Source organism: Protopterus annectens, chromosome 6.part1, assembly GCF_019279795.1.
Source record: "Protopterus annectens isolate FY-2018-M chromosome 6.part1, PAN1.0, whole genome shotgun sequence".
NCBI lineage: Eukaryota > Metazoa > Chordata > Ceratodontiformes > Protopteridae > Protopterus > Protopterus annectens.
The window spans coordinates 477,449,456-477,472,339 of record NC_056738.1 but is presented as its reverse complement, the minus strand read 5'-3'; the positions used below and the strand labels follow the sequence as shown (position 1 = coordinate 477,472,339).

Below are 22,884 nucleotides of genomic sequence, written 5' to 3'. Positions count from 1 at the left end.
TTGTGGGTCTCCAACAAATCACTGAGAAGCGAAGTCACCACATAAAGACATGCATTTGAGTTTTAGACTTCAAGTACTTCAGGCATCTCATGCTAACAGAAATTGTATTTTAGTAGCTTTCTAAGTTTATAAAGCAACATTTACAGTCAGTCCCTATTTTGCAGCCTTTGTCCCCCATTATTTAAGGCTTTGTTTAAACTATTTTATAAAAACAAACAAACAATGATGATCTTCCTTTCTCTGTTGCTTGTTTTCACTAGGAACACTATGGCACCATTATACAAAGACATTATTTAAGAAAAGCAACCAATTTATTTCTTAAATAATGTCATTTTATAATAACAATAAACAACTTGAGATTGTGGGCATATGAGGATTTGCCTACTGTTGACTTTGTTTAACCAGTCAGGCTTCACTCTTGTGATCAAACCATGCCAAATGTGGGTAAATCCTCTTATACCCACACCCACTTATCCCTTATAGCTTACATTTAAACACATTTCTGTCTGATACAGAAAATCCTAGGGAAGAAATATATCCATCGCAAAACTAAATCATAAGTATTTAAATTATATAAATATTAAATTTAATACTTCTGTATTTGTATATTAAACATTTTAAATCTCGCTGTAATGAATATTTCATAAATAATGATTCAATCCATTAGGGCAAAGTATATTGAATGAAAAAAATAAACCACAATTTTTTTTCAGTAGAATTTCAGCCACGTCAAAAATCAGGTCAGGTAAATCACAATAATACATAATTAAAATGTTAACAACTCAAAATGTATTGTTATGTTATTCAAAAAAATGAATTGCAACAGGACTGGTATTAGATGCATTTTTATATGCCTAATATGCTCATTTATATGCTTTGAAAAGGTCTTATCTTTTCACCAATATAATATTTGTCACAGGGGCATCTAAGAATATACAGTACAGCACGTTGGTAACAATTCTGATTCTCAGAGGGTTTAAAATTTAACCCATTAATAACCACATACTAGTATTAACAAAATACTTGCAAACAGAACAACCGTTACAATGACTTACAGCTCCTCTCTCAACCTTCATTGAAGTATCAACTGTATGATCTCCTGTACTAGGAGAATTTTAATAGATTTTTAAAATTCAAGTTTCTAAATAATTCATGTGATCGAACTATATACCAATGATGCCTTAAAATATACAGGCAGTATAACTAGTAACAAAATAAACACCTTTATTTTTAACTTAATTTTTAAACTTCTTCCCATATCGCTTCCTATAGTCACTCCACCTGCCCTTAAGTTGCAGCTTCTCCTTGAAATCTGCTAACTGATTTTCTGTATAGCCCCTGCAATGTAACCATGGTACTACCTCGCTAACCTCCCTCTCAAATTCTTTATCCTCCGAATAAAAACCTGTAACTGTAAAATATTCATCATAAGGGAGAGTGTTTGTCTAATGTGGAGGATATGCACTAATTGATTCTAAAAAATGTATTTGTAGAACTAGGCTTTCTATATTAAGTATATGCTACCTTCCCATTTTTAATATAAACTGTAGTATCTAAATAATGTATTGCTTAAAACTGTACATCAAAAGTAAAAGATAAATCAAAAATTATTGTTTTGTATCCTATCATTATATAAGAAGGCAACCAAAGTACATAGGGATTCAATAACATATCCAAAATCATGTTTATTCTTTCCCAAGGGCCACCCACTTCAGATACAATAGTCCTTCCTGGAGGATCACACATATCCTTGTGATTTTTTTGTACAAAAGAGGAATGTGTGTATTCAGTACAACTACATTATCTTCCATCCTATCTGAGAGAACAACCTTCTGAAAAGTGCAACCTGGATAACTGGATGGGGGACAGAAAATACACCCCTGGGATTCCTCCTGTGTCCCTGCTGGAAAATGGCATTGGGTGCTGACTTGTTGAAACATGGACTAAATTCTTGGCTAAGCTTGTAAGGGCCTCAGGGCAAATAGCCTAGTAACTTCCTATGAGCCAACATTTCTAGACTAGCAATAACTTTAGACTGCATTTCAAATAAGGAATTACTAGTCACACTCAAATGCTTTTCACTATTATGCAAAAGCTTAAAACACATCTTTACATAAAAGCCTTTATTCATAATAACATTACCACGACCTTATCTGCTGGCATCACTACTAAACTATCATCCCTTTCTAATTATTTTAATGCTAACCATTCATCTCTAGGCATTTACATTTAACATAACACTTAAACACTACTCAATATAACTTTTAATGTCATGAATTAGTACATTATAAAACACCATAACTGCATTATTGTGAAATGGTGGAATAAACTTCTTTTGACTTTTATATTCCAATTACTTAATAATCTTATCTGAGATAGTTACCCCTTTATTTAATACAGGAGTCCTAGAGGAGAAAAAATGTTTTAACTGTACCAGCTTTAACAATACCTCAATACACGTTGGTTATGCCCCTGTACCTACCCTGACTAACCCCTTCCTTTATCTCTAGGTCAAATTAAACTCTTTGCTGTACTAAGTATGTATGTCACTGTTAGCCCATGAACAGTGTGTGCATTAACATGTCAAACTTATGCCATTGTATATGATTTTCCTGTTGTATTATTCAAATGAATTCTCTATATGTATTTTTCATGTATAAATGTAAAGAAAAGCAATGACCTGTTATGTACTTTCATGTATAACCGTAATGAAATGTAATTAGCTCTCATGTCTTTGGTTGGAGCTTTTCTCCCTGCCTCTGCTGAAAATGGACATATATCCAGTTGGATTAGCCCGGTCAACAAATGCAAAATAAATAAATAAATAAAAACAAATTTTCCCAGAAAAAGCTAAACTTCAAACTCTATTTCTGACTTTGACATAATAGATGTCAGAATAAACTTAAACCCTTAGGTAACAATTTTTTAACACTGTCTGATACAGCGCCCATTCCAAAAACAACAACACAGTTCTGACTCCCTCCCGAGCTTCAAAACAGTATTGGAAAAACACTCATTTCCCACTGTTCCCACCCTTGTTTTTATAGTAATTGCATTAAGTAGGAGCATTGTTGGAACTCGCAGTCCCTTTTGCTGATCTCAAGTCAAACGATACTGTCTTACTACGAGTATTACCTTCTAATTTTTACACTATAAAGTTCGGGTTGTCTCTTTTCATACTCCCACCAAAATCTTAATGAACTCTGCAATTCAAAGCAGTTTGCTCCCAGTGCTTCTTTAAATCTAATGAATTGGAAACAAAACAAAATGAAGGCTTACCTGACACGTGTAAGCCCTGGGGAGCAACCACATGCGATAAATACTGTTGCAAAAGAACAGAATTTGTGAAATGTTTTGCCTCCTTCTCCATAATATACTTCACATCAAGCAAGAAATCAGTCACTGCCTGTTGATATCCTTGTCACTCCTTCCATCAAATGATCTCATAGCACACATTTCAAAGGCTTTATTAAGTCTCTGCTCATGGTAAGAAACTTATGAACTCCATATCTTAATTATATGATCCACAGACACAAATCCTAATGTAAAAAACAATGAGCAAAAAGGTAAATGACTTCAAGAAAAGTCAAAGAAGGGATGGAATTTAAAAGTAAAAAAATAACTCTTTACTATAAGATAAGTCAGACTTTAGCCTTAAACACACAGCCATAATTGAGCAAAATATTTTGCACGGGGCAAGCCCCCATGTGCCATCAACTCCCCTGCTAATTATATATACCATTTCCAAGACTGCACTACTGTGAGAAAAGGGCAAATTCCCCAGTCTCCACTTTACCACACTCTCACAAAAAAAAGTGTGTTCAATCAGCCACATATATATATATATATATATATATATATATATATATACACACACACACACACGCAATTCATGATGGTTTGTTTTAATCGAATATACTGTACAAAGGTTACTTCTACAAAACTGATCATTACCTCAGATCCATGTTATTTTACTGAGTTATTTAGTGCCAATCTCCTACATAGTGTAGAAATGTACAACATCAACATCTGGAGTGGTAAACCTTTCCTCTGTTGTGTGACCATACCCACTGCAGGAGGAGTGAAAGGCAACAGCTGAAGACCTGGTACTTGTCAGTTTTAGCTGATGATTATTTTTAGTGTTCTTATTTGCTCCAACTCCTCTTTCTGTTCCTGTGCTTTGAACATACATTGTACACAAACTAAAGTCATTTGTTCCGTGCAGGCTCAGAATCCCCTTACAAGATGACATTTATTTTATTTTATTTATTAAACAGTTGTTAACCGGTAAAGTCTGACTTGGAACAAAGCCAATTTTCAACAGAGGCCCGGGGAGAAATGCTCCAAACGCATGTCTTTTTAATGTGGGAGGAAACCCGAGTACCCAGAGGAAACCCACACGAATGCAGGGAGGACATGCACACTCCACACAGAAAGCACCCCAGCCGAGAATCGAACCAGAGAACCTCTTGCTGTGAGGCGACAATGCTACCACTGTACCACTGCGCCGTCCTTTCAACATCTTTCATGCAGGCTCAATGATCACATTGTGCATCCAAGACTAGACTTCTGATATCCATCATATGATACTCCTATGGAGGATAACTCTACTCCCTGAGACAGGTGAGCTGTCTGCTAGCTACTCTGTCCTTTTCTTCCACCCACCTCCTGTGTTGCCATGACCACAAAGTGAACCTTGGCTGTTTATGTAGTAGTAAACCCCATAATCTCTATACCACAAGAGACTGTTAATTTATCAAACCAAAATAAAAGCTACCTTAAGAATGCACAGCTCATAGGAAGGTCAGAATAAAGTTAAATAATGCCCTGTAAGTTGTAGCTAGGATAGATCAGTGAGAAGCTACATGTACAGCATACATGAAGTGCATCTGTCAGTGGTATAAGCCACAAAGCAAAGGCAAGTTATAGGAAATACAAAGCAAAGAAAGAAAAAGCATAAATTAAATGATATTAGGAAAACTAAGAACACAGCACGGGAACAGAACCCCGATCTACCAGTGGTTGTCCTGATGGATCCTGTTGGTCCTATAGAGATTCACTGAACACTGCTGAAAGGGAAAGCAGTTTTTAACGAATACAATCTGTTTAGAGTTGCTACATTACAGTGCTTGGCTCTCATCTTTGGTTTGTGGGATTGAAACCCTCTATGTAGTGTCAGCATCTTGCCCTTGCATCTAAGTTAGTTTCTCTCAGGTACCTGCTAACGTTTCAGCCTCTTAGAGCAAGAATTCTGGACAAAGTAAAAAATAATGGGGGGACAAAGGTCCAAATATAGGGACATTTTTTTTTTAATATTGCTCTTATAAATTAGAAAATTGAGAGAATGACAGATTTTGCATTAGAATGCATTTTCTGAAGGGTATGAAGTCTGAAACTCAAATGTCTGTCATTAGTGATTTCAGTCTTAATAATTTTCAAGAAAACCACACATTTTATGAGGGACAAACCAAAAATATGATCATTTCACATCTGTGAAAATGTGGATAGTTGAGAGGGATGGGTATGTGGTTTCCTTCCATACACTAATGCCATGCTACCAGGTGAATTGGTTATCTGATGGGCCACTAATCTGCCAGTAGGTAGATGTGTGTGTGCACACAAAAGCATAAATGTGCAACCCCTTAAACTCAGTCCATATGAATATTAGAACCTGTAAAGTTCTTGTGTCATTGTCTATGTCAATAATTTAGAAAGCCTTTGGCTGTAGTGGATGTCATAGGGAATCAACAAATAAAACACAAGAAATAACTGTCAGCAGTTTTTTAACAAGAAAGCAAATTGTTCATTGCACTCAGAGGAAGCCCCTGACTGTCACAATATATCTATTTGTAACCTCAGATATGTTTACTAGTGTATTCAAATAAAATCACGTTTGTTTTTTCAGTATTTCTGCATGGCATAAAAATGTTGATAGTTCAAACGTTTAGCTAGCAAGGAACTAGCTCCCACTTGGGTTCTGATATTAAAATAGCAAACTTGACAAATCTGCTCCGATCCAAAATGAATACATAAACAGGTACATATATCTGAATATGGCTAACATGAATATATAAAAATTAATGAGAAAACTGGCTTAATTCAATAGGTTGAAAAGAAAAAAGATGCCTGTCAATGAAAAGAAAAAAAGACGCAGTCAGTGAAAAGAAAAAAAAGATTGGTGGAGCATTCCTTACCAAGCTTGTGAACTTTGTTTTTTCTTAATTCAATAGGTTCCAAGAAAATTTGCATGAAAGACCATAAAACAAGCACCATATTCATTTCCTGAAGGGGAGAATTCATGTAGATATTTATGATATAATTAATATTTTCTTATGATTGTTCTTGTTTCAGAAATCAAACCTAAAGCTGCTTTGCTTGGAGACAGCCCATCATCTCATCCTGGAAACACATACAGTAAGTGGGTTTCTCATAATATTTTTAAAAATACCTCTCAACCATCCAGATTTTGTACGGACACCCATAATGTTCTCAAACTTAATGCTCTCAAACTTTTGGTCTATCCCTCTTAAGAATGGAAATTATTTTGAGAAGTTCTAAGTTAGTAGTAATGGCATTTGAAAAGTATCCTAAATGTGGATCACTTTCCATAGTTATTTTTTGCTCTGTCCATAAATCTGGATGCAAATGATCTTGCTAGCAGTATGTGCTATTAGTACAGTGAGTTATTTTTCAGAACAGTGGCTCTTGACACACTTGGAAATGGGCCTTTGACTTTTTCTTTAGGTTAGATTAATGGAAAATGCCTTGTTAAAGTCCAAATAATAAGAAAGACATTTAGGTTACTTATTAGTTCATGGATTATGGCACTTCAAGGTGCATTGTGGTAATGAGAATTTCCCACCTTTGACAGTCATGTGTGATGAGTCTAGCCGTTTCATGAGGAAGATTATTGCAGAGCTGAAGCAGTATTCCAAAGGTGGCATCTAGTACATTCTGTTAATACCATTGTGCATGTCACTAACCTATTTGTACCAAATTCCTTGACCTCTTCTTCCTATCACTGTATTTTTTTCTGTCTCTCTTTTTCTCATTTGCTCATGAATTCATTCATAATTCCTCTTTCTGGTTTTCTTATCGCATTCCTGCAAACGTTTCTTTTAACATCCTAGTTTACTTGTTCCTTTATTGTTATTCCATCTCCAGTTCTATAACTTCACTGAAAATTACTCTAGTGTATCTGTTTTTAGAACATAACATTATATTGGAAATATTGAAATGCTAGACATAGTAGTTATAAGACAATCCTTAACTTAATGCTGTAAGAGTACAATGGTCTTCTGAGCTGGGAATACAGACACATGCTGTCAAGCACTTTAACTTACATACACATTACTTCCTGCCCTACTATCTTTTAACCTTGGATGGAAGAACACACATAAAATTAACATTAACTATTTTTCACAGGCCTTGTCCAGATTTTTGATGTTTCCAGGTTGAGAGGTATGTTCATGAGTAAATTCACATCCACTGATTTATAATATGCAGCCATGGCCCTCAGCGTTTTGATTTCTCGGGTTTGTCAAACAGCAGTCAATAGCAGTCCATCAGCATTAGACAGATGTTTTCGTTCCATAAACTGGATATTAAATTATTGCCTCCTTAGGTACATGGATAAGCATTGCATGTGGTCAGCTGTCACCAAGGATATCCCTTTTCCTGGAGTGAATTTGATTAGAAGTACAGGAAACAAGCATATAGAATAAATATTTTTCCATATATGTTTTGGTTAAATATTGTTATTCACTAGATTGACTAAATACTTCTGTCTGGGTCGGGAAAGATACATTCATCTTTAATTAATAATAAATACAGTGGGTCTCCCAGTATGATTCTGAAGCCAGTAAAAAAGGAGAATGTATTTTCTACAAGGTAAAGGATGTTGAATCTCTCTCTGGTAAACAACGATAAGTCAGAGTGACTAAGCATTTCATGTAGCACACTGACCTTCGTTGGCTCTTTGAGGGTATGTATGCCATCCTCATCCATTTCTGTTCAGACTAGCTCTGGAGTAATTCATTTAATGGCTGCAGTGCAATTCAATTAGAAGCTTCTGAAAGTAGTTTACCAGGACTTACTCTCATCCTCCTTGTGACTTATCATGAGGCCTGAGTGTCTATCCTACAGTGTCCAATTTATGCTAATATACACTTATCTATTTATTAACACTTGATTAACAGGAAAGTGAGAGTGGGTAGAAGCCCATTTTCAGCAGAGGCCCAGGAGCAAAGCTCCAAACTAATACAAAGAATTCTAAGAAAAATAATTATACAATCTTCAGAAATAAAACAAAATACCTGCAGTTTAAATAATTATAACAAATTAGACATAATATAAAAACATTGGTAAGAATCAATACAAGGTGTATGGCAGCCTTAATATTTAGAGAAATTTTAGACAGTTTTCAGAGAAATTAAAGGTAAGTTATTCTGAAGAAACAGGAATTACAATATGAAGTGAGTGAAAAAAAGTAGGCTAATGGAATATTTAGAGAGAGAGTCAGGGAAGAGAATTAGATAGTAAGGAAGTCAGTGAAAAAGGGCGAGTAAGGAGGTATAAGGAATGAAAAGGTACTTGTTCATATTTAATGATATAGTTTATCCTGGTTTTGAGCAAGAACAGAGCCATATTTTATCTAGGAAGTCTTTCGTAGTGGTTTTGAAAGATGAGAGGGTATAGACCTGATATAGACCTGATGGATACAGGTAAGGAGTTCCAGGCTTTGGCAACATTGTACAAGCACAGACAATGCCCAGGAGATTTGAAAAGTATGTAGACAAACAGGAGTTTTTGGTTACTGGATCGCAATGAGTGAATATGAACATAGCTGTGCAGAATGTTTTGTTAGTGCTGGCCAGGCAGATGGATGCTGGATAATTTTATAGGTGGTAAAAAATGGTGTACATGTTAGCTGGTGAGGCAGTTATAACCAATTTAGGCTTTTCTGTGCTATACGGTGGTGAGTTCTAAAAGGGATAGGTGCTGCAAATTTAGCAACTTTGTTATAGCGTTGCTCAAGTTTGATTTTTGTATTGGCTGAAGGTTAGCAAGGATGGGAGCACCGTAAAGAAGTGTGGGGAGAAGATTTGGCTGAAGGTTAGCAAGCATGGGAGCACCGTAAATAAGTGTGGGGAGAAGATAAGTAGTGGAAATGTACCTTCAGTTGCATCACTGGGAAAGTTTTTGCTTTGTAAAGCATCCCTAGTTTTTTCTGAGTTTCTCTTATGCAATTTTGTATATGCAGGTCAAATGTTAGATTATCATCCACTATCACCCCTAATATTTACTATGAGAAGTGACTTCAATGGTTGTATTATCAAGAGAGAGAGGACTGCCTCCACCAGTTTGGTGGCAAAAAAAGTAGTAGTTTGGCCTTTTTTGGGTTGAGCATGAGTTGAGTTACAAAGTCATGTTCCAGTGGCTTTTAAAACTTCCTGAGTAATATTTTGGAGGTGTACCATGTTGTCAGATGTACAAATGAGAGTGGAATCAGGGCAATTTATAAGTGAGAGCAATCAGTTTATAACCATAACAAACCAATTAACAGAGAGATGTGAGTAAAACAGGTTGTCTGTCATTTCCTGAGACTAAATAACTGGCACATGCGTACAGTCTACTTGGCAAGCAAAAGGGGGTAGTGGCCAAGATAGTAAGATGTTCTTAGAGTGCCTGGACTATTACACAGGGACGTTCAATCACAGCACTGGCAAATATTGAAATGATTAAAGTTAATATGCAGCAATGTTCTTCATGATAAATATGCATGCATTAAACAATGACAAAATTCTCCATAAGCTTGTAGGTGTAGGGCCTTGTGGCAGAGCTCCTGCAGTATCAGGGTCAGATGTAGAGACTGCAGGATCTGCTCTATGAAGAAAGATAGTCACCTCATCTTTGCAAAAATCACACCTGTCACTTAACTCTCTTTCAATAAGCTGACACTTTCTCAACCTTCCCACAATACATTTTAGGTTACTCCATCACTCTCACATTCTTTTCTGTCAGTGTGAATAGGTCTCTGGAGCATTAGGTACTAGGAATTCATAGGGGTACCCACTTCATTTTGGTTTACAAATGATCAATACAGATGCCACTGTGAAAACTCAAATGTTTATACTGGGACAGTCTTAATGCATGTTAATTGTTAGAAATTTATTGGAAAACATTTCCATTTGCACATATATCTGTGCTGGGTTAACTTTCATAAATCACTGTCCCAAGTATTATGGATATTGAAATATCTTCAGTCCTTGGTGTAGCTTACTGTACCATGTTTAGCATGTGTACATGATCACTGGATTTTCTCCACAGATAAGAAGATTCCCCTTTTTACTTTCCTTAAGTAGTAGTAGTATAGATACAGAATATTCTTTGTACTTCAGAGAACACCCAGACACTTTCTACGTTATCAAGTTTACTTTCAACCAAAATGGCATGAGACACTGCCGTAGCCTCCTACCATTTTTGGCTTACATGTATCCTTTAGCATTCCCTTGTCTTTGTCAAAGACTTGTTTAGCATTTACCAATAATGATTACACAAATTGTCATCTGCAAGAAATATATCACCATTCTTTGCAGTCACTTGAAGCTTCTTAAAAGAATAGCATTTCATTTAATTGTCTCTTATCCATTTCCTAGTACTTGGTGCTCCCCCCCACCCCTTTCACATACATATATGTTCCACATCTTCATATACTACAGCCATTTATTTTGCATGCTAGAAATACTACTTTCTTGTATAGGTCTTTAGTAACACTCCCAACTTATCTTTTAGCATGTGTTAAAATACTTTGTTAAACCATTACACAGAAATATTAGAAAAAGTTGCCCCTGTATCCATTTCCATTGTAAGTTTTACTCCTGTCACTTCTAATCAAAATATTTTTTTCTCTCACTTCAATTCATGCTAGACAGATCTACACTAAATCATAAAGTTCTTTTTCATTGTTTGATTCACTAAATATGACCCTTCATTGCTTCCTATAGTCAACATGTCTTACCTACCCTTCAGATTATGTTTGCCATTTAGCTTCCTTTTGCTACCTGCTCCTTTTCCCACTTGCATACTCTTTCTCTATAGTCCACTTTAAGCACTTAGTACAGTTTTATTTAAACCAAGACATATTAGCCTTAAATGACACCAAAATCATACTAAGTTTAATAGACATCCTGTTAACTTCCTGCAATAATTTTACTGTGATCTTTAGTTTATGTTTTCACTGAAACTACTTATGCCTGTGCAAACCTCAGCTCTTACTTGACAAAGAGCTTTTGCCTGTTTTTACGAAATATCTAATGCATGGATTTATCTCTTTATCAGTTCAAAGAGGGTCTGGCAAATGCACAATGTTCTGTTAGTATAAGTATCTGCAAAATAATTTCAAGAATGCTTTCATGTCTGACATATTTCCACTTATGGAAAGTAAAATGTTCAACAAATGTCAAATGCTTAGTGTTCATTTGCAAAGCCCTTACAATCTCTGTTTTTTAGATAGTTTATCAGTTCCTGGCAATCAGTGTAGCTTATACATGTTGGTATCCATAACATGTAACATCAGTAGGACTGTCTTGCCATATGGAAGTATGTCCAGTATAACTTGTTTCTCTCAGTGTAAATTCTCCATTCTTCCAGTATAGGACTGCAAGTATTTTAAATAATATCCACATTAAAGCATAAGATGGAATTACTGTTTTGTCTTCTTGCTTTAACTTAACAAGTACATAACACCTTTACATAAACAGGAATGTAAACAGCATTTTGGCCAAAATGAGCTTGTCACAATCTATGCAGTATACGTGCTCGTAAAAACATTTATAGAAACTAGCTCTTTATTACTATATATATAATAAAACCCCTGCATTACAAACAAAACACTTTCCTTTAGTCTCCCATCCAGGTAACAGTAACAGATGAAATGATTCCTAACTTTTGCCTCTGCCTACTCCAGTCTGCCTGTGTCTCTCTCAGAATTATCTTTATTGACTAACTGATTTAACATTTGCTAAGTTGGTCGGTGAGCTAGTCAACAGACTCTTTTCTGTTATGACTTGAGACATTTGGCACTTACAGAAGTGCAGATTGAAAAAATATTCACATTTGTCAGCAAGAAAATGTACTGGCATTTGGCAATAACAACTGCACAGAGTGACCAAAGGCAAATGCCATACTTAACACTATGCAAATGTCTTAATAATCAAAATGAAAAATCTAAAGTTGAAGATTTGGATGTTGTTAGGGTACACCAATACTTTACACATACATAGATTAAATAAAAGGTGAAAGTGTATTCTAGCATACAGAGTATAACTTAGTACACTAAGGAGAGTATAACTTATGTAGTTGTAACGTACAATCAACGATATGACAGTTCTGTACATTTGGGTTTAAGTCAGTAAGAAGATAAAGGTTTAAAAGAGATCAGTAAATAGTTCAAAGATGAGAAGATGCAGGATAGAGGCTGAGATAAAGAGCTTAAGAAAGGCATGGAGATGGAGTGAGAAAGTCTGATTTAGGTACGTCTGTGGCAGTTGTGATATTGTAGCTAATGTGGAAGGTCTGAGGTTGAAACTTGCATTGCTGTAGTTTGGTAGAATTAACCATGACAATAATAGGTAATATGTACACATACTGATTGCTATCCTCTGGCTGTAAAGCATGTGTATTTGCATACTATTTTCAAGCGTGCAGTTAAATCTTTCTCAAATGTTTTGAAGTCATTTAAAAATCTTAGACTCTTGGTGGAAAATTACATGCAGCTAATTTTTGAGAAAGGGTGTATCTTCTTGTATGGAAGTCTTTACTTACTAAGATTAGAGCATTGCCAGTAAACTTCATAAGTGAGTGAGCATCATCCTCGAATAATAATTTAGAGTACCTGTTGGAGAGTAATTTAAAAGTTAGCAAATTAAGATAAAGAATTGCTCCAGCTGTGACTGTTACTATGTGCCCCCAGCGCGTATAAAAACTGGCATATCCTGTTGGTAATGGTTTGTAGATTAGCTTTTAATTCTATAGCTTTATCATTATCAGGGTTATGTACCTCTCTCAATACATCTGTTTTTTTGTCTCTCACCCCACTCATTTTCTGCACTGTTTGAAATGGTAGAAGTAATATCCAATTATCATATCATGCATTAAACTAGACACTAAGGGCATTGGGTGTAGTACATTGTTTACTATAGTTTGTATGTATACTGAGGTTATAGGATACTCTTTCTTGTCTTTATGTATACACATGACTGCAAGTTTGCTGATTGCTTGAAGTTTTATACTTGTACACATATTATTTTCTAACTAAAGTAGCCATGTTTCATGAATCTAATAGTCCTTGTAATTCCTTTCTTAGGTTCATAGAAAGTTACTAGTCTAATGGCCCTAGAACCCCCCTTACAAGCCTAGCCATATTTATCCCGAGGTGTCCCAATTGTCGGTGGTTAGGTGAGTGAAGTTTGCAGAGGTAGGGGTCTAGGGTAGTTAATAATGACTTTGTCTGTCCAGGAGGGACATGGATGCTACCCCAGGAGTGAATTTGCAGTCACCCATCCATTTATCTAGGTTGCAATTGAAGAATGTCAGGAAGGGGTTCTGTTTCACATGAATTGGAAGTTTGTTCCACAGAAGTGGCAGTCACTGGGAGATGTATATCTCCAGCATGACCTGTTCACGTCAGAGGCTAGGTTAAGATCCCCAGAGTGAGTGACCCTTGCAAAAATAGCACATTTAATCAGTTTGGTAATAGCACAATGACAAAAGAAAGAACTACACTTACAGAGGCTAAGCACTCAGCTTGACTACACTACATGGGTTCACAGTCTGTTATGAGGTAATTAAACAGCTAAGAGTTGATTTTACTGACACAAAGGTATTGCCACATACTGTAAAATGCTTCTCTGTGGGTTTCTTCTTAAAATATTTGTCAAATTTGTTTAGATAACAATACTTCCTGTTTACTCACAGAAATACTTATTTTGTTTAAAGTCACAGACACTTCCTTATTTGAGGGCTTGTTAGTAGCCCTTGGTGCATACAGCTATGACATAAAATATGTACTTTCAAACAAAATAAAATATTTTATTAAGGCCACTAGTTGCTCAGGGGTTTGCATAGAATACTGAAACAGACATGTTTATAAAATGTTAGGTAGTGCCATCTTAAATAAATCCATTATTAATACATGTGAATTTTTTCTTACACCATTCACATCAGGTTCTTACCACAATCTCACTGTATGTTTCAAGTTAACCATCAGGAACCTTATTCATTTTTTCTTGGTTGAAATCTGTCTGCCTGTGCCTGCAGTGAAGCACCTGATCGATGTAAAAGTTTATTTTTTTGTAATCATGGGCACCTGTATCCTCTTTATAGGCTTTCAGAGATCCCTTGTAAAACGTGCTGGTAGTTGAGGGCCAGTTGCTTTTTTTTCAAATAACCTCTCAAAGCCTAATAGGTGGCTTTCAAGATAGACTGTTTTCTGATTCCATTGTTTTCAGTAGTGGGCTGGTTCTTGGGGCCTTAGATGGGTGACTAAAAGCTATTTGTTGTGGTATGATATCCTGCTGTTGCAATTTAACCAGATGTTGCTCAATACCTGTACATTTGGCACGACTATTTTTGTTGTTGATTTTATAAATGCTAACTCATACTAATGGCCTTTCAGCTATAATGATCCCTAGTATATACATCAACATTTGCTAAGGCTTTAAAAACTCCTCTATTTTAGGGTCCAACAAGCAGCTATATATAGACAAATACATGTGGCAATACAATTCACTAGGATTTGTCCACTAAAGTCATATTTTACTTCAGTAGTAGGTACGTAAACAGTCTTAGCTATCAGTTTTTTTTTCTAAGATTCAACATGGGTATATTTACAAGAGAGATAAAAATTTTCCCACTTTGGCAAAACTGGTTAAAGCTAAAAGTTAAATGAAATGCAGTCTTTAAAACCGTATTTACCGATTGTTCAATTCCAAGCAACACAGCCCACACAAAGACACACTCAAAGTTGTCCCTGCAATATCCATTGCTTAGAGGTATTTTCCCTTCACACCTCACAACAGTAATTGTTCTACAAAGAGGGAAAAGCCTCGGTGGTTTCCACACAGGCAAGGGAAACTCTACACGTACAGCTATTTTGATCTTTGAATTGCCGGATAGCAGCTTCATTCTGCGAAACAGGACTTCTCCCACTCAGACATGCTGGAATCTACTGCTAAGAAATTCTCCACGGGTTAAAGGTAAACACACTCATCAAGCCTGCTGAGATCAGGCTTAAAATGCAATTGATTTTACCCTGTCATGAATTACAGTTTCTTGGCTGTAAAACCTGTATCTGTTGCTAACACAACTTGTAATGTGCAACATGGTGCTTTCTGGCTGGGCTTGCCTACCTTCCCCATTGCTCCCCCTAGCATTCAAAACAAGCAATGCACTATATTACACAGATATGTATCTCTCTGTGTGTACATGTATATGCACATATTTGTAAGTAAAAGTGTTAATCATTGTGCTTTGAACTATGATATCTTAAAGCATTAAGGGGATCTTTATTAAGCCATGTAGCCAAAGTCTTTTACCGCTTCCCTTAGTTCAGATAAATTATTTGTGGTTTATTTTTTACTGCTGCTTCCTTACCAGTACAACATGACATACCTTTCTACTGGCAAATTTCATGACAAGTTACCATGATTCATTTATAGTCCAGCTCAGAAAGATTTAAACTAGAAAAAAACATTCCTTTAAACAAGTCATTTCATTCTTATTTACAAGAATGAGTAGAGTGCAAGAGCGTAGTAGAAATGCTTTCTAGTTGACTGTGATTTTGTATATTTATCCTTTCTTCTTGATCAGTCCAGCAGCCAATAAGTTAATTAGGAAAAGAACTGGTACTACACAGCCACCCCAGTAGCTATCATATAGATAACATACCCTTAAGAGTCAAGGACTTGGGGACACATGTAAGACAGTAATCTAGCCTTTGGCCATCATTTGTTAATGGTAGTGAGGATATCATTCTGTGTTCTGCAACTTATAAATAAAGATTTGGCATCTGAGTCCAAGAAAGCTATTGTTCCACTATTTGGCACTCATCGGGTCTATTACTGAGTACAGTGTCCTCTTTGATATATACCTAACCAGGTATATCCAACAATTTGAGCATCCAAAGCATTCTTCACTAAAAGAATACAGGGCTTATGTAGCATGTCCTATGCAGGCTAGCTGAAAGCTCTATTCATTTAGTCTGATTCCTACAGGCTGTTGAGAGCAGATCTATGCCTGGCATGCAAGGCATCATTGGACCTCACTCTGATGGACCTCATGCATGTCCAGAAAACAAACAACAGCAGAATTACCCATTCTAAATACTTAAAAATTGCCTGTGATATAAATAGGGCCTGCTGGAGAGATGTATGTGTATCCCAGAGACCACCCATTCTCTGGAACAGGCTGTCCATCCATGAGAACTTAAGTTCCTCCATAACCCAATTCAAGTGCAACTTGGATAACAGGATGGGGAACAAGAAATTCAACCCTGGTTTGTCTCGAATTGGAACAGGCAGCCTGTAAATGGTTAATTGTTCAGACCTTCCTTGCAAATGTTTCATTACCCAAGCCCCTGCTTACCCTACTAAAAATACCAGAACTTGTCAGAGATTTGGGATTCGTGGCTAGGTTTAAAAAAGCCTCAATGGTCAATTGAGAGGATAGTACACACCTATGAACTTATAAGTTAGAAGGTTTCCAAATACTAATGTGAGTAAAAAGAAATAATAGTCTATACTCACATTTATGTTAAAGTGCCTTTAATCAGCTACTATTATAAAAGATTGTCTAAATTGTTTTAGAAATGTGAAAAATAATATAACTGAAAATATGACACAAGAATAATCAGGTCAGTTTTCATGCAAATGCCATTTCTATCTAATGTGCAAATCTCAAAAGAATTCATAAACAAGAGCAAAACAATTAATGATAAGATGGTTTTCCATCTCTCTTCTAGCCAGCATTTATTAACTTTCGTGTCTCTTTAGTGTACAGTGAAAAGGAATACTGTTTTATTGTGTGCTGAAATTGAGGTAAAACTGAAACTGTTATCAGTCATTTTCCATTCAATGAGTCTATACATTTATTTCTTTATTTTACTTTACTGGGTTTTCCTTCCGTGAATAGCAAAAAAACTACTTGCTTTTAGTCGTCAGTTTCTCAACAGCTGATACTGTAGCCAGATGTTCCTGTGTGCATGTTATTCTTCAGATTCTGTCATACTTGCATTAACTCATTCCCTCCAGTACACCTCTTTTGAGTGTGTACCTTTAACTCCCAGTGGTTGTACCTTTAGCATTTAAAAAATGAAGTTATTACTTTACATTTCTAACAAATACTCATTGACAGAGGTCAAATATCAATGCTATTATGTTTACCATTATGTATGCTTCATATAAAATATTCTGATCCCTTGTATGTAGCATGGTTTTGGTACTATTAATGCAAATATGAACAAGCAATACTTGATGCCTAGAGGCGCAGTAGGAGGTAACAGCAGAAACGCCTGGAGACGCACTCGGCTGTAATGAGATAAAGTGGAGGTGCAGTCTTCCTATAATTACTGGCTTGTTATACATACTTAATCACTCTCAGATAGTCATGACAAGTGCATAAACTAGCAAACTACTCGGCATCTAATACATTCCAACCACATTTCTAACATCTCACAAGCTTTCAGACCTTCTAGGTGTTGGGTCAGCCAGACCTTGAGAAATGTATTGGTACAATTTCCTTTGATGTGTCCAAAATCATAGGCCCTGTTTGTCAGTCAAGGCTTGTAAAGGTACCATTCATTTATGGACTTATTGGACCACTAGGCAGTTCACTTGCTATCTGACCAATGTGGAGCAAGCTGTTAGATGGAACTAAATCATTGACCTTTTGAGGAAGTCATCCAAACTAAATTATTTGGTTTTACTCTAGGTAATCGATTAAAGTTTGAGCTTCATGTAAAAAATGTTGTTACTAAACCCACTCATAAAATTGGTAGGTTGCAGAAAGTCAAGGCTGTACAGATAATAGGCAAGAGGGGGCTAGGATTTATTGGAGAAAACTGGCAAAGGAACCAAGGTATTGAGAGCAAATAACTAGAAAGGGAAAGGTAATAAAATGGAAAGAGACCAATAATTTATTTGGACTGCAGGTTAGAGATTGCCTTCCCTATCAAGGATTGATATCAGAGTATAGGCAAAGAGAAAGAAATAGGGGGTCCTAAATGAATGACCAGCACTGGTAGAGTTTTTAATAGAATCTAGAACAGAAGCTGCCATTATGAAAGGAATAATTACTAGAGCATATAAAATATTGCATGATAATTATAAGAATCAATCAGAGGAGTTTAGAAAGGATTGGGAAGAGAGACTGGATAAGCAATTCACAAAGACACAATAGTAGGATATATGTATATCTCCCAAATATGCAACAAAGTCTAGAAGATTTGGGATCTTTGGCTGGAAGTGATTACATAGGTATTTTATACCCCAAGTAGACGCCAAAGAATTTTTCCTCAGGTGGATAGCAAATATTGGAGGTGTGATGGGCAAGAAAGAGATAGTTGGGAACATATTTTTGAGAGTGTAATGAGCTGTCTGGCTTTAGGGATTCCCTGCGGATCACTCTGTCAGAGATGCTGGTTGAGTGGATACGATTGACTGGGGAGATGATTTTTTGAGCTATGATACAGAATTGGAATTGTCTAGACATAGTAAAGCCTTGCTGAATCTAATTATGGTGGATGCCAAAAAAGCCGTTACTAGAAAATGGAAATCAAAGTTTAGATTAACTTTACTAAAAGTAGTGAATATAGCAACAGAGATAAAACAACTGTAATTGGGATCTTTAGAAAAGGAACAGTGCAAACTACATAGAAAAAATGGGGAGTTGTGGAAGCAATATATGCAGAGAAGGAATGAGGTTTAAGAGCCATGATTTGAATGAGCCACATAATGCTTAACTGAGAATGACTGGATAGATTATAAGTGATGTACAATGTTTGCTACTACAGTTGTTTCAATGGTGTCTGTGATGTATAATATTTGCAACTAAAGTGGTTCATAGGTTGGTACTAGGCTATCGGCCCTAGGGCCTATACAAGCCTAGCCATAACAATTCCTTGGCTATTTCTTCCCACAATATTTACTTCCCTGGACCCCTGTCTAGCAGGGTGACTGCTGTGATCCCTGGAGTGAATTTCCTATCTCCCATCCAATCATCAAGGTAGCTTTTGAAGAGGGCCAAAGAGGTGCTCTGCTTGACATGTATGGGCAGTCTATTCCAGAGTCTGGGGAGTCTCTGGGTCAGGAACCTATCCCTCCAGCATGTTTTATTCATTGTGATGACAAGGGTTTAGATCCCTGGAGCATGTGTCTTTGAGGGATTGGGATTTCTTTAAGTGTAGCATGTCCAGCAGCTCTGGGTTTGACATGGCCTTGTATGTTAAGCAGAGATCGCCTCTGAGTAGATGATATGTGACAGAATATAGGTGGAGTTTTTTTTGACGGTCAGTATAGAGAGCATCTGCTTTACGCCTGTGATTCTTTCAGTGAGTTATTTCTGTGGCCTTCCAGTTGTTGCAGATGTCTTGAGAGGTACATACCAAATGGGGAGTTGTATTCTATAATGGGTCTAATGAGGGATGAGTACAGTGGGACAATGACCTCATTTTTTCTGGATGAAAAACCCTTAATGATGAGGTGTGCCACATAGAAGGATTTCCTGACTGTTGTGGCAATGTGGTTACCGAAGGTAAGACCACTGTCCACCTGTGTCCCTAAGTCTCTTATCACACTTTTGTTGTTTAGTGTACTGCCACCTATGTTATAATTCATGGGTACATGTTTTTTCCCAAAGGGGATAACTATACATTTCTTGGCATTGAGCTTGAGCCCATGGCTCTGGCACCAAGCATCTGTTTCTGTAAGGGTCTTTTGTAGAATATCCACATCATTTGCAGATTCAATAATGGCTCCCAGTTTGCAGTCATCTGCAAACTTTGTTAGCCAGAGTCCCATAGTGTTGGCCTGTACTTCAGAGAAGTAGATGCCAAACAAGAGTGGTCCCAGGACTGAACCCTGAGCTACACCACTTGTCACTTGTCTGGAGCTGGATTTGGATTAGGCTACTTTTTCAGTGTGGGTTCTGTCAGTAAGCCAGTGGGCAACCCATCGAGTGACGTAGGGATTAATGCCCAACTTAGTGAGTTTATCTATGATTCCAGAGTAGGGGATGGTGTCAAAGGCCTCGGCGAGGTCCAGGTAGGCTGTGTGGACTACCTTACCATTGTCCATGGCTCTGGAGACTGATTTGAAGAAGTCAGTCAGGTTCAAGAGACAAGATCGGCCCTTCACAAACCCAAACTGGGTGGGGTCTAGTCTTTGAAGGTTGCCAATGTCTTTGTTTATAAGTTCCCATGATAATATGTTCCATGACTTTGCAGATCAGGCTCATCAGTCTGATGGGGCATTAGTTCCCGGGATCCAAGTTGGAACCCCCCTTGTGGAGTGGGATAACTGTAGCTGTACGATACTCAGTGGGCACAAAATCTGAGGTGAGGCTATGATTAAACATGACACTAGGTGAGGTGCCAGTTCATTTTGTAGTTCATGTAGTACACAGCCTGGGATGTTATCTGGTTCCATGGATGCTATATTCTTAGCTTTGAAGAGTGCATTTTTACCTGTGTGGCCATTATTACTGGAATTTGGCAATCTTTCAGTACTGAGATGGGCCCTTTAGTGGGTGAGAGGGAGGTGAAGTTTGCACTGAATTGATCTGCCAAGATATTGGCAGTGTCCTTGGGATCACTATATTTAATGCCATTCTGTTGTAGCTCAGAGCAGATCTGAGCATTGCCATTTAGATTCTTGACATAGCTATAGATTGTCTTGTGGTTGTCTTTGAAATCTTTGGCACTTTTATTTTCATAACTAGCTTTGGAGGATTTTATGAGGGATCTCAGCTTCTTACTGAGGCTGGTAAGGGAGTTTTTTGCATCCTGGGATTTTCCTCTTTTCTGCAACAATTTCTTCCTTTTGTTGTAAAGTTTGTTTATGGCAAGGGACTGCCAGATTGGCTTCCTTTTTTGGAGGAGAGTGTCTTCATTCTATTGGGGATGGCACAATTCATGCACTAGTGGATGTGCTTGTACAGTGCCTTAGTGTAGGATTCAGGAGACAAACTTTCAGTTCCCGTCTGCATGGGTGTCATGAAGTTTATCACTTCTGACTTGAGTAGCATGAAGTTGGCTTTGGAGAAGTTTTTTTATGGAGGTTTCCTTACTGGGGGGTGGGGGTGGGATGTGGATGTCAAGGGTGATTAGCGTATGGTCAGACCTGACCAACGAGGGAGTTGACCATAGGTGTGGAGCATCGATATCCCATGTTGGTAATGATCAGGTCTAGGATATTGAGGCCCCTGGTGGGAGAAAGGATAATTTGTTCCAGGGCTTTGGAATTTATGAATTCCAAGAACCATTGGGCAAAGGTGTTGGTACATGAGTAGTTTTCCCATTTAATGGCAGGGTAGTTGAAATCACCCAGTATTAGGGTGTTTGGTTGTGTCTTAATATTTTCCAGTATGTTTGGAAAGGTGTAGTGAGAATCTTGGGGCATGGTGGGGGATCAGTAGCAAGCTACAATTTGGATTGCAGTCTTACCTTGTGTTAGTTGCACCTGGAGAATTTCAGACGTGTTGTGCTGGGCAGCTAGCCTGGTGTTGTGAATATCCTTGGTGAATATGGACACTCCTCCACCTTTAGTGTTTTGGTCTAGGTTGGGTGGCTGAAAAAAGTGTGGTAAGAGTTGTAGCCTGGTATTGCAGGGGTGCTCTCTGGAGCCTTGAACCAGGTCTCAGTTACTGCTGTGATGATTGGGGAGATATGGGCGAAGGCTAACAGCCTAATCAAATCGAATTTGATACATAATTCTATCAACTGTATAAATAAATGTAAAATACAGGCATGTTTTCTTGAGTATAAAAGAATACTGTGAAATGTGAACTTCAACAATGTGGCAACATTGCCATCTTGCTGTAAAGGAAAACTAAGTCAAGCCTTTCAAATTTGTCTTTTGAAATTGAAATGATTTTATGACATTCTTTGATCTTTAATGTTGGTTCTGTTAAGGCTGGCTGAACACATTCTATCTGTAACTAAGGACTAATTGCTAGAGTGTATATATGTGAAATGCTTTTTAGTGTTGTAGTCTCCTGTGCAGGTGTTAGCTTGCTAAATAACACAGTTTCTATTATCCTGGAAACTCCAGGTTAAATGTCAAATATATTATGTAATGGAAACTAACTCAAAATGATGTGATCTGAGGAGGACCCAAAGGTATGTTTGTTAAGTGATGTTTTATAAACTGTGTCTCAGAGAAAGACTAAAAGCATTTTGATCTTGGATATCCAACTTACCAGCACTCTGCCTTGTGCTCGCATGTACGTTTCTAGCACTGTGATTTCTTGTAGGAATAGTTAAAGCTAGTAAAGATTAATTAGGTATTTTTCTTTGAAATCAGACCTGTCCTACTGTATTATTTTATGTTACTGTGTGATCTCTGAACTCTTAGATATCTCTGTGGTGTAGTAGTTTTGTCTTGTGCTTTAATTATTTATTATTAAATATTTTAAAACCTTCTACCTGTGGCTGATTTGTGTAGAAATAAGCACTAGAGTATATTGCATATTTATAGAGGTTATTGTAATAGGCCACTCTAAAGTAAGTAGAGTAAAAAAGTAGGATCCGGACTGGCAGCAAAGAAAAAACTTTTAATTCAAATAATCCACAACACAGTAGGTAAAAAAACAATAATCCAAGTAAGCGCT

General features: G+C 37.0%; 1 protein-coding gene across 2 annotated transcripts in view; it reads left to right on the top strand.

Moving 5' to 3' along the window:
* LOC122805640 (heterogeneous nuclear ribonucleoprotein L-like) overlaps positions 1-22,884 on the top strand; it is a 427,980-nt gene that overhangs the window by 334,516 nt on the left and 70,580 nt on the right. For both annotated transcript variants that reach the window (XM_044075926.1, XM_044075927.1), the window contains exon 8: positions 6,352-6,414. In XM_044075926.1, coding sequence (XP_043931861.1) covers positions 6,352-6,414 — 63 coding nt within the window. The remainder of the gene's footprint in view (positions 1-6,351; positions 6,415-22,884) is intronic.